The 13,355-nt window shown below is 35.6% G+C and overlaps 1 protein-coding gene across 2 annotated transcripts; it reads left to right on the top strand.

The window, feature by feature from the left end:
* The first annotated feature begins 1,424 nt into the window (after nucleotides 1-1,424).
* LOC110450120 lies at nucleotides 1,425-13,332 on the top strand. 2 transcript variants are annotated; one of them, XM_021497387.1, is made up of 3 exons: nucleotides 1,425-1,607; nucleotides 5,072-5,896; nucleotides 11,820-13,332. In XM_021497387.1, the coding sequence occupies exons 2-3, from the start codon at nucleotides 5,078-5,080 to the stop codon at nucleotides 12,276-12,278; spliced, it is 1,278 nt and encodes a 425-aa protein (XP_021353062.1). In that variant the 5' UTR covers nucleotides 1,425-1,607; nucleotides 5,072-5,077; the 3' UTR covers nucleotides 12,279-13,332. The 2 variants fall into 2 exon arrangements, with proteins under 2 accessions (XP_021353062.1, XP_021353063.1); XM_021497388.1 differs by lacking the exon at nucleotides 1,425-1,607 and adding an exon at nucleotides 1,737-1,943.
* Nucleotides 13,333-13,355: the final 23 nt, after the last annotated feature.

Genomic DNA, 13,355 nt, shown 5'->3' with positions numbered 1-13,355 from the left:
TTCAGATTCAGTGTTTGGAGTAGGATCTCGCGCCCTCCATCATGAATTCAATTTGTGGTGACTTCTGCGTCGGTCGTTTTGGTTTGTTCTTCATTTGCCTATCGATTGTTTCTGTAGTACAATGTACCTTGCCATGATTGAACCGCCATGATATGAGGATATGAAGTGTCTTAAAGTTATTTTATTCCCACAATCAGATATCTCTGCGAGGACTCATCCGTGCTAGTTAGAGAAGGTACCGAACAAGAAATTGGTGGTACGTTCAGATGTTTGTCTGGCCAGTCCCCCATCTATTTTATCCCCCTTTAAACCAAATTAACCTTATTTTGGTTTTCTGTTACCTATCTCCTCATGATTGAATTTCTTTTCGGGCCGTCGTCTTATGGCTACTGCTCCTACATCTCCTGTTATAGCCTAGTCCATTACTTTATGTGATGATATATCCGACTAGGCCTTACTAGTGCTCAAAAACATCGCTCCGTGTCATGGTAAAATCCTTTAAAATCCTGATAAGCGAGGACTTTCCAACCTTCATGGTACTCCCATGCTTTAAACTATAGTATATATTTCTGCTATATGCCCCACCAAATGTATGTTCTTTGGGTGGCCGGGTGGCGTAACGCACTCGCCTTTTACTTAGTTGGTCGAGTTTCCATGCTCCGATCGGCCATAAAATGGTATTGAGTCACCTGCCCGACCATGTACGTGAGTTTGCTCCAGGTACTCCGGTTTCCTCCCAAATTAAGCCACTGGTTAGTTTGCCTTGTGTTTTTTTCTCCGTTCCTACTGTCTGTGTTGCTCTGACTTGCTTCAACACTTTCGTAAACACCATTGTGGTCACAGGTTGTTATCTTAGATCTTGTCAAGGTCACCATATCACTGCACCCTTGGGTGCAAATCCCTTGCTTTTTAACTCAATTGCAGTCACGTCACAACACAACGTGTTTAGGAGTCGACATTTCATTTCATTTCAACAAATATTATTGGACAAAAACAATTGAACAAATGGATTAGACAGCAGGCTTCTTCTTGGGGTCAACATCTAATATTATAAACACAGAAATAGAATAAAAAACAATGTCACTCTAAAAATTACGGTTACAATAAAATCATAATTCTTAGTTTCGATTTCACGTGTTATATCAGTAGGCAATTACAATTTTGATGGTATTTGTTGTTTATTTGAGAAATAATGGTATCCAATAATTGAATTGCACTTTACATACATAATGTGGGATCAATTAACTCCTACTATTGACCCGATGAGCTTAATGTTGAAAGTGACGTGCGCTGGCGAGTATGACAGAGGATGACGGTATGTACGTAGTTAAAAACTTGTTCTACTTACATTACATGATTTTACGTCGAGTTTACTCTATATATATCTCTTGAGTCATGCTTGTTTAGGGAAATTCATTCACGCATGAACGAACAGTTTTCAGCTAATGGAAATTGTGTTATGTATGTTATGAGGAAGCATACGTTAATCTTCCTGGTCTACCTCGATCAAGGTACACGTAATATCAAATAGACTTGAATAATGAGTATGGTGTTGCCATGGCCGTTGTACATGTGCAAGCTGTGATTTGAGGTCATCCATTCTTCAGGTAAGACAACATCCCGCGGTAAGAGGTATACGTATTCTCACTATACATTGAAGGTTCACCGCGCAGTCTTCACCAACATTCCTTTTCGCATCAATGAACAGGGACATGAACAATTGAATACAAAATTGATATCAACATACATGGACATGTCCTGGTGTGTGTAAGCAGTTCAACACTGTCAAATGCCACTCTTAGTGAATTGGTATCAAGTGGGAAATTGGAATGCTCTCTTGAGACTTGAGAAGAACATATAATACTTTGCGTTGAATTAGGGGATTGAACAACATTTAAACATCAGATGGGCTATTCAAGTCGCCCTTTGTTATTTCTCAAAAGGTACTGGAGGGATTTTGGGACTGATCGAGAAACATAGATGGCAGACAGACTGCTTTAGTTTTGAGAGTTAGAATTTGCTAGCGCTATTCCTCGGGATGTACTGGCCTTGGTCACCGACGGGTTGCCATCTTGAAATATGAGAATGAAAGATTATGAACACTATTTCAAGCTTACCTGGTCCGAAGGACCATATGGCGAGCTAATGCCGTACCGCGGCGTCCGTTGTCCATCTGTCGACGTTTCCTTTCAAACGCTACTAGTCCTGAATAGCTTGCTGGATTTAGACTAAATTTAGTCTGGAGCATGCTTAGGCAAAGGAGACTAAAGTTTGTATAAACGGTGCAGAGGGGCGGGGCCGATATGGGGAATTTTGAGTTTAAATATTTAAAATCCTGCTTAATTCTTCTGTACCATTTGAAGGATTTTATCTTAATTTAGCCAGAAGCAACCTTGAGCAATGGGGAGTCATTTTGTATAAAAGGAGGTTGTGGGCCCTTTGGGCGCAGAGGGGCGAGGCCCATTAGGGGAAATTGAAGTTTAAATCTTTAAAATCCTTCTTCTTCTGTATAATTGAATGGATTTCATCCAAATTTGGCTTGGATCATTCTTGGACAAAAGGGACCCAAGTTTACATAAACACAGGTCGTGGCCCCTCTTTGTGCAGAAGGACAGGATCCAATAGGGAAATTTGAGGTTTAAATCTTTAAAAACCTTCGTATTCAGTACCATTGGGGAAATTTTATCCAAATTTGACCTGGATCATTCTCGAGCAAAGGATCTCAAGTTTGTTATAAACGGAGGTTGTGGCCCCTTTTGGTGCAGAGGATGGGCCCAAAATGGGAATTTGAGGTTTAAACCTTAAAATGGTCTTCTTATTTATCATTGGACGGATTGTATTCGGCCTGGAGCATCATTGGGCATAGGGGACTCAACTGTGTATAAATGGAAGGCGTGACTACTCTTGGTGCAGAGTGACGGGGCCTAATAGGGGAATTTAAGGTTTCAATCTTTGAAATCCTTCTTCTTCTGTACCATTCAATGGATTTTATTCAAATTTGGCCTAGAACATCCCTGGGCCAAGGGGAGTCAATTTTACATAAATGGAGGGTGGGGCCTCTCAGGATGAAAAGAGGCGGGGCCAAAATGGGGAATTTGAGTTTCTTTTTTTTTTTTGAAGGTCTACTTCTGAGCCATTGTAGTTATTAAAACAAATTTGGCCTTGAGCAACCTTGGCAAGTAGACTTAATTTTGTATAAACGGAGGGTGTGTCCCCTTTGAGACAGATGGGCGGGGCCCAATAGGGAAATGTGAGGTTTTAATATTTCAAATCCTTCCGCTGCTTCTGTATTATTGGAGGCGTTACAACCAAATTTGGCCCAGAGCATCCTTTGGCAAGTGGAACCCAATTTTGTTTAAAGGGATAATGTTGACCTCCTGGGGCAGAGAATGAGGCCACGTACGGGGCGTAGTAATACATTATCAAAATCCATCCGATCCTTTAGTATAATTTGAGGGATTTTAACTAAATTGTGTGAAGAGTAACCTTGGGCAAATGGGACTGTTTTTGTATAAATGGAGGGTTGCTTTTAGGGGGCGAGAGTGGCGGGCCCAAAAGGGAAATTGAGGTTAATGTTTGAAACCCACCCCAATTCATGGGAGCATAAAGAAAAGACCTAATCAGGGATGGTGTTGCTAAGAGACATCGCCAATATTTTGAAAACGTATTATATGTAATAGGAAAGGGAAAAATCCATGGTTGTTTCGTTATCCAGGAAAACGTATTAATGTACAAATCTTCATCATTTTTCATATATTGATATCAAATGGTCTTTGGTTGGGGATTTATCATTCCGAAGCTGATCAGAAAAACAAAATGGCCGCCGGCCAGCCATCTTGGATTTCGACAGTTAAAACTTGTTATCACAGTTTCCCGTTAAGATCTTACTCAAATTTCGAATTTAGGATCACCTTGGTAATTTGCACGACAACGTAACTTTGAAAGAACAATGTCAGTATTAAATGCAACTTTTGTGTTGAACTTTTGAATTACTATTTGTATCCAAAACAAACTTTTCATTTATTATTCATACCAAGCTGATGAATACAATTCCCAACAACGTCAGTATGATGTTTGATAAAAAAAGTTACATGTATCCAAATGTGCATTTACTGTTTATATAACTCAATCAAACAGATCAGAGAACAAAATAGAAAAGATTAATATTACATAGAACCAATAAAGAATAAATGAACATGGTACGATGGTAGGTGGGAAGTGCCAAGATATCTTTTTTCACATTTAAATGTATTTATACTATAGCCTGTTACACCTTTTTTGTCGGAGATTGTAAGCGCCATGTATAAACATGGATCCCTGATATATCATTGCGGATATCTTCAGACGGAAGGGAATATCACGACACTTGTAAAATAACGCAAAAATAAGAAATATCATCGTCATTACCATTTTATAATATCAAAATGATCGCTATCTAATAACACCGAAATAACTGACCAATAGAGAAAATATAGAGTAATACAGTAACACAAAAATAATTATTGTGGTCATTAGCGTTTATTTAAAATTTAAAATTTTAGTTCCTTGAATAAAAGAAGAATTATTTACTATTTAAACCCCTTATGCACTTTTTAAAGGAGTACTAATACTAATGTGGATGAGTAAAATTATCCTTGTGTGTAATCCTCACTGTTATCCGAACAGCTTCATAGTGTTAATAGATGCAAGCTATTAGAACCCTCTCAAATAACAAATGGCGTGTCCACGAAACAAGAATGGCTTGTGTGTCCAAGGTATTTAATGGTCGGTATTGTGATCTCTTTGGGAATCGCTATACTTTCTTATGCGACATTTAAAAGACATATTCTTATTACATTCACTGGCGCACCTTGTGATTTCATGGTCACTACCCCAGAGTTTTCTTTGAGAATGTGATATTACTTTCGTATGACATATTTGTTTTTTAGATTATGGACGTCATTGATGAAGTACAAGACGCTTACTATTCAGGAACGCCTGGTCTTTTTTTTTGCTCATATCTTGTTGTAGTAACTTCGGTTGTGAGATCGGAATACAGTTTCGTTTATAATAGGTACTCTATATTTTGCAGGGATTCATGATGGACAGACACCAAAAGGACGTTATCCAGAGGAATTTCTCTTTTCTTGTTGACCATGTGGATCCCCGACATATCATTGCGGATATCTTCAGACGGAAGGGAATGTCACGACAGTTGATGCAACGTATTCACAATGATGAAGGGCGGATACACAGAGCGGAAGTATTCTTTATGGAAGTCGTAGATACGTGTCCGTTCCATGTGCTCATAAACTCTCTGAGATACACGAAACATAGGTTTGTAGCTCAGAAACTGCTGAAAGCGTATCAACCGATAATACTGGAAAGAAATTCTTCACAAAATACAACCCAACAAATAGATACTCGAAAATCAAGTGACCTTGCGCAGCAAAACGGTCTTTCTATCCAAAACGAGGAATATGTATATGTGTACGAAGAACTCAGATCATATAGGGACAATGGCGATATTGATACACTTGAAAGACGAGTGAGCAGTATAGTATGGAAGTGGGAGTCTGATTACAAAGCCAGGCAGCCATCCGCAGAGAAGTCTTGTATTGCACAACTTGCCATCGAGGCCAAGTTGGCCTGGTTTCGTTTCCTGATTGAGGCAGGCAGACCATGCGATGTGCTTGCACATGTTCACGATATAGGAAGTTTTATCATTCATACCGTGAACCCAATATTATCAACGGTCATGATTTTGGCTGTTCAGACACAGTTACTGGTATACCCCAAGGGATACATGGAAGACACCCTAGACAAATACAATGGCATCAAACTCCTGTCAGCATCTTTACCATTGAATGCGATACATTTGGTGAATGTATACGTCGCAGAATTTTTCATTGATTGCATGTCTATGGCAAGCCAAGTTGTCATTTATGCATGGAGCAATGTTGATCCAGTACTTAACCAAATTATATAAGATATCTTATTTAATTATATAAGATATCTTATATACTTTATGAGATATCTTATATACTTTATAAGATATCTTATATAATAAATGAGATATCTTATATATTTTATAAGATATCTTATATACCTTTCTTTATAAGATATCTCATAAAAGATATAAGATATCTTATATATTATATAAGATATCTCATAAAAGATATAAGATATCTTATAAAGAAAATTAAATGAGATATCTTATATCTTTTAGAAGATATCTTATATAATATATAAGATATCTTATAAACAAAATTAAATGAGATATCTTATATAATTCGGTTATAAGATATCTTATAAAGAACGAGATTTGAATTTGAGATAATAAACCCTCCTCCACAGCGCTCGGTAAAGCATTAAATCGAAAGCCTTAGTTTCGTACGTATCTCTTAACCGGAAATGAAGTATGTGAAAGTGAAAGTAGGAGTTTAATGCCACCAAATAGGTCTGGTTATAGCGGTATTAACATTATTTTAAAAGGTTAAGCTTTATAAAGTAGATGGGGGGTAAGTGGTGGAGAAATGGATGTTCCTATGTATTTCATAACTGAAGGAAAACGATCCTACTGCATGTATTACTTACAATTTATTCATTAAAATGTTTTATCTTGATTTTCTTCACGGATTTCCTCTAAATGTTTTTAAAGAAATTTGATAAAATTGTAATATTACCCGTACAAATTCACAGACAGGTAATTGACATTAAACATATTAGGAACATTTATTAATTGTTTCGGCTGCTTATCACAGACCGCATTAAAGCCATTTTGGTCTCTGTGGAGTATAACATATAGATAGACATGGGGACATTTTTTTTTATTTACTGTTTCAGACTGGTCATACACCTGTATTTATTATCACAGACAGGCTATGTATCTTTAATTATATTGTTTCAGATAAAATTGTTTTAACTATCACAGACATTAAAGAACATACTTATGTATTTGTAATTCTATGTTCTATCAATATACTGTAATGTAAGGAACATTAATTCATTGTTTCAAACTGGTTATAAACTTGTATTTACTTATACTATTACAGACAAGAAGTAATATTTCATTATTTGATACATATGTATACAGATAAGTGATATTTCATCATCAGGTGCATGTTCTTTAAAGTCTTTGAGATATTGATCACTTATAAGATATATTTTGTAGAGATACAATTGTATTTTGTGACCTAAAAGGCATTTCACACAAGCCAGATACATGGTAACACTTACAGCATGTCTGTAGTAGTAATTACATGTGTAATACCTGTCTGTGATAGTATATACATGTGTAATACCTGTCTGTGATAATATATGCATGTGTAATAACTGTCTATAGTAGTAATTACATGTGTATTACCTGTCTGTGATAGTATATACATGTGTAATACCTGTCTGTGATAGTAAATGCATGTGTATGATCTGTCTGTGGTAGTAAATACATGTGCAATACCTGTCTGTGATAGTATATTCATGTGTAATACATGTATGTAGTAGTACATGTTTAATACCTGTCTGTAGTAGTATTTATGTGTAATACCTATCTGTGATAGTATATGCATGTGTAGTACCTGTCTGTAGTTGTAATTACATGTGTAATACCTATCTGTGATAATATATACATGTGTAATACCTGTCTGTAGTAGTAACTACATGTGTAATACCTATCTGTGATAATATATACATGTGTAATACCTGTCAGTAGTAGTAACTACATGTGTTATACCTGGATGTAGTAATATATATATATATAATATATTGCTGAGCATCAAAACTTGGATACACTTTTGTTAGAAAGACTTGTCCTAACTCAGTGCCTCTTGTTTATTATAAAACACAACAAAGATATCTTTATAAAGAAATATTGAGAAGGTTATATAATGATTTGTATACAGATTATACAAACTAGTAAACAGGGTAAATAAGAAGTGGTTTACAGAGTATATAAAGAATGGTATATAGAGAGTGGTATACAGGGTACATAAAAAGTCCTTATTTATTTAGTAAGGGTATCCTCTATAATACAGCCTCATTGCATAAGGTACCTGTATTTATCATCTCTATTATATATAGTGTATTGACTCATTTTCCAGAAGATACAATGTACATGATACAAAGTATATACATGGTATATTTCCGGTAAAGAGGAAAATAAGACATTTCATCTTCAAAAACCTGTAATTGTAGCATATCTCAGGTCTGAAAAAAACAGAGGCAAATCAGTCACTGGGCCAGAGCATTTGGGTGCCAATAGAGGAAGTTTGGGTGTAAAGATAATTAAGATCCCCCACCATGTAACCATCTGAATACATCCATGCTTACATGATTGGCGCCAGGGTCCTGCCCTGCCACAAGGGGCTTATAGTCCCCAAATTTTACATGAAATCAGTAAAGATCCCATCCAAATGCTGCTGGGCATGCAGAGGAAAAACACTCATGATACCAAGATAGTCCCTAATGGAGCCCACCCCATCCCTGAGGACTTACTCCTTCAGTCATAACATGGAAATTGTTGAGATCCCCAAGCTGATATTTCCTGTATGGTAAGAGGTAATCAACAACTTTTAATGAAAAATATTATTCCAGGTGAGCTATTAATAATGTGCCTGTGCTTCTTGTTCTTGAGAGGCCACAATAAGGGAACATAAATGGGAAACTCCAGCACAAGCAAACATGTTATATTTCCTGTGCATGCAATCAATATGAACCAATATCAGACAACTATTATAAAGATGAGGTACCTTACCTACAGAGAATATGGACCTTACATATACCTCATGTATATGTGCATGCATACAAGATGTACTTGATGTATAGGTGTAATCTGATGTATAGAAGGTATATATATACCTGATGCATGGAAGGTGTATATATATACCTGACCTATAGGAGGTGTATACCTGATGTATAGAAGGTATATATACCTGATGCATGGAAGGTGTATACCTGACCTATAGGAGGTGTATACATGATGTATAGAAGGTATATATACCTGATGCATGGAAGGTGTATACCTGACCTATAGGAGGTGTATACATGATGTATAGAAGGTATATACCTGATGTTTAGAAGGTGTATATCTGATGTATATGAGGTGTATATCTTAAGGTTTTTTTTATCAATTGTCGCCCTTTTACTCTTGGGGAGGGGATACATTTACATGATGTGATCATGTGGACGCTAAGGGCCTGAGGGGCGGAGCCAAAAGGGGCCAAAATAGCTCAAACAATAATTGTCTACTTCCAGATCCAGATATGTTAAAAAACCTTCTCATGGATGGAAATATCCTGATGTGCTTAATCAAAATGTGAATTTCACAACCCCTTGGGTACTAATTCCTCCCTGGTGAGGGGCAAAATTCCCTGCTATACATATATATATATGTAATTTTTATTTTTGACATATCACAACAACAAATAACAATTGCATTACAACTCAGGTGACCTGTTAGGCCCATGGGGCTCTTGTTTTAAAGTACTGTATTAGTTGGATGTGTTGATATTGGCTTCCACTAATAATCCCACTACTTACCTATAATTAGATGTGGGTTACAGGGACATGTCACATGCTTATTAAGTGTGCTGCAAAATATATATATATACTGTGATGCCCATTCATTATATATAATATCTTCCATTGTATATATAAACGAGTACCTGGTAGTATTTGACATGTCCCTATAGACTTAAGGTTATGGAATTATGCACTATAGAAATATTCAAATTTCAAATATTTCATATCAATATGGATTGAGTGTCGGTGCTATATATTTAAAAAAAAAACTGTTCAAAACAGTTGATTCTCAAACAGAATTTGTTCTGTATCAAAAAAAAAAATGTTTTTGGGCTGAAATATCTATCCTAGATGTTATTATTAAAAAGAGTTATACAATACTTATCCACAAGTTTTTGAGTCTTGAACCCAAATGTTAAGCACATGTATCAGTAAACTGAATATTTCTCTTGGAATCTGCTTCAAACTTTGGGGGAAAAGTCCTATTTGTACCATATGCTCCCCTGAGTGATAAAATTAATTTGGAAAAGGAACTGAAATACAAGACATTCTTCATTTTTGAAATTATATCTAAGTTCCCTAAGTTTATGATCTAGTGCCAGTCACTTTTCATAAATAAAGATGATGAGATTAATTTAATATAATAAAATAACCTTGCTATAGTGATATGTACACATATATAGTATAAATATATTTTATTATGAATTTTTTCTTGGACTTAAAATTAACCTAGAGAGGTCAAGTTAGATCAAATGTAAAAATAAGCAGTTAATGTCCTGGGTATAATAAATTGTATTTCATTATAAATATTCTTCGTGTATTTTAGATTTGCTTATATCTGGTAGATTGCAAGATTCTATACCACCAGGTCTAAATTAACATATAGGACAGTCTTTGAAAAATGGGACAAAATCTAAACAAGCTACTTGGGGTGGGCGACTCACTGAGGGTAGGTTAACTAATTTGATTGGTTTGGAAGAACACTGAACAGATGTACATGTCCTTTACCTGTTAACTCACAAAATACATGAACACAAACTTTAAACCATGAATTTATAACACAGGAAAATCAGCAGAAATCAATAAATTTTGCTTACAACAAAGAAGACAAGTGATGTGAATGATAAATGTTGAATCAACTAACTCAGCTTAGCTTTCTGACATCAACTATAAGACAAGACCTCATTAATAATATAAACCAAACCCCTCCCCCCTCCCCAAATCAAACCAAACTAGAATTCTTCAACGAGGCTGTGTACGAAAAATAACATAAATCAAGATGAATTTTAAAATCTCACTTTATATTTGAGTATGTGGTGACTGATTATGACAATATTTCTGCGCTCTTACCGAGTTTGGCATCATTACACCTTCACAATATAAATCCTCAGCAAACTACTTTCATTTGTCTCATTCTGGTTGAAAATGACGTACAACAGATTAATAAATGACAGTGATTCTCACTAATAAGAACTATATCTAAACCTTTGGATTTTAGGCCAACGAAACTAAATTGTCATTTGAATAAATAAACATGTAGCAACTTCACAGACATTTTCTAAGTTCTCAATGGCTCTTTAGAACACTCGAGTTTCTTTCGGAAAAGTTTATAACTCTGGATTATTCCAGCCATTTTAGAATATATTAATGTGTGATTCCTAACACTAATATTTTAAAATGTATGCGTAAATATAATAATTAATATTTGAATATATCAACTAAAATTCTATATTGGTGTTAGTTATACTTCCTGTTGAAAAATAAGCTAGTTTTACACAGCTCCCGTTTATCGGACTCGTGATCTAAGTACAACGGGAGCAGTCATTTTCAAACATTTCTTCTTTGTCGGTCTCGCGAGAGTCTCGTTCTTTATAAGATATCTCATAAACTTTTCTTTATAAGATATCTTATATCTTTTATGAGATATCTTATATAATATATAAGATATCTTATAAAGAAAATTAATTGAGATATCTTATAAAAGATATAAGATATCTTATATATTATATAAGATATCTTATAAAAGATATAAGATATCTTATAAAGAAAAGTTTATGAGATATCTTATATCTTTTATAAGATATCTTATATCTTTTACAAGATATCTTATAAAGTATATAAGATATCTTATAAAAGATATAAGATATCTCATAAACTTAATATAAGATATCTTATATGTTTATAAGATATCTCATATGTTTATAAGATATCTTATATAATATATAAGATATCTTATATAATATATGAGATATCTTATATAATTTGGTTAAGTACTGGATCAACATTGCTCCATGAATAAATGACAACTTAGCTTGCCATACATGTCGTATGAACTGACTGCGAAGCATGAACTCAAGGACAAGATATGTAGTTCTCTCGACCAAATCATGGACAGGTTTGTCAACGTGACTAGTGCTAATGAAGCTGAGAAGCGATTTCGATTAGGGTTCATAAGAAGAAGCCTTGTGGTAAAGGCACTTCTATGCCTAAATATGACATCTTGTGGAAGACTTATTTCTGGTCTTGTACCCAGGAGCGATTTAGCATCAGCAAAAGATGCCCTTCAGCGAGTATTCAGTGACTGGGATAAAATGGACAAAAAGTGGAAGATGATGTACCACGTTGCACAGGCGAGACTGCAGATGTCGGAGGGAAACAACAGATGTGCCCTCACTCAGGCTGAACACGCGCAGGCACTATCGGATCAGCTCTATCACTGTGAGGAACGACGCAATGTCACTCAGTTGCTGCAGGATCTTCGACATACACAGAATGACTAAACGATTGTGGAAAAACCGAATTGAAAAATGCACGTGTTTGAACGAAAAAAACCGATTATACGTTAAACTCTGACTTTACTTGTACAGTGGTTCCATTAATCCTGACTCAACAAACATAATACTTTAATCCCATTTCTTGCGAGACCTACCAAGTAACATATAAGTGTGTTCCAACATTCCGTTTTCTCTAACCAATATGTTATTAATCACCACTGACTTGTATACATGGCGGCCATCTTGGATTTTGAACCGACCCGAAAAATAACAACACTTGGTCAGGACCATATCAGGATCATTTCAGGCAAGTTTCAGCTCAATCCCACTGGCGGAACTTGGGAAGAAGTTTAAAATAGGTGTTCTTTAGGAAAACCATGATTGCGCAATCATGTTACAAAATGGCCACCATGGCTGCCATGTTTTGACGGGGCTGAAAAATGATGGAACTTGAGAAGAAGTTTAAAATGTTGAAAGTTTACGGACGGCGGACGACGACGGACGAAGCACGATGACTATAGGTCATATTGACCCTTTGGGTCAGATGACCTTAAAAGCTACCATGCGGTAACGCACAAGGTCCGGATGGTGTTTTGGATGATTGCTTAAAGAGTGCACTAAACTTGTTGCTACCTTTTTTACATGTACTTTTTTAAAGCATTCTTGACTTTAGCTTTCAAAGTGGTAGGTGTAAAGCACTTATTTTACTCCTGCATAAAGGGACCGTTACAATTATAGATAAATCTCAGTGTTACCAGCTGTAGGAGTGACAACAGTGCTAAATATTCGTCTGATTAAATGGTGTAATGTTGAAGGTAAATTCTATGAAGAACAGTGTGGATATAGTAGTGGATATAGCACTACAGATGTTTTACTTCCTATTCATTGGTACAGAAGTACCTGCCATGTCGACAAGATCGCTTTTATTGCATTTTATAGACTTTTTAAACGCATTTAATAGCATCCATCACCATCTTCTTCGCCATGTCTTACCTAAAAATGGTAACCTTTTTGATTTAATCACTTCCATGTATGATCAATTAAAGACATGTGTAAAAGCTGCAAAACTATGTATGTCAGAAT

The sequence above is a fragment of the Mizuhopecten yessoensis genome, unplaced genomic scaffold, assembly GCF_002113885.1.
Source record: "Mizuhopecten yessoensis strain PY_sf001 unplaced genomic scaffold, ASM211388v2 scaffold4999.3, whole genome shotgun sequence".
Taxonomy (NCBI): domain Eukaryota; kingdom Metazoa; phylum Mollusca; class Bivalvia; order Pectinida; family Pectinidae; genus Mizuhopecten; species Mizuhopecten yessoensis.
This window is presented reverse-complemented; position numbering and strand designations above follow the sequence as displayed.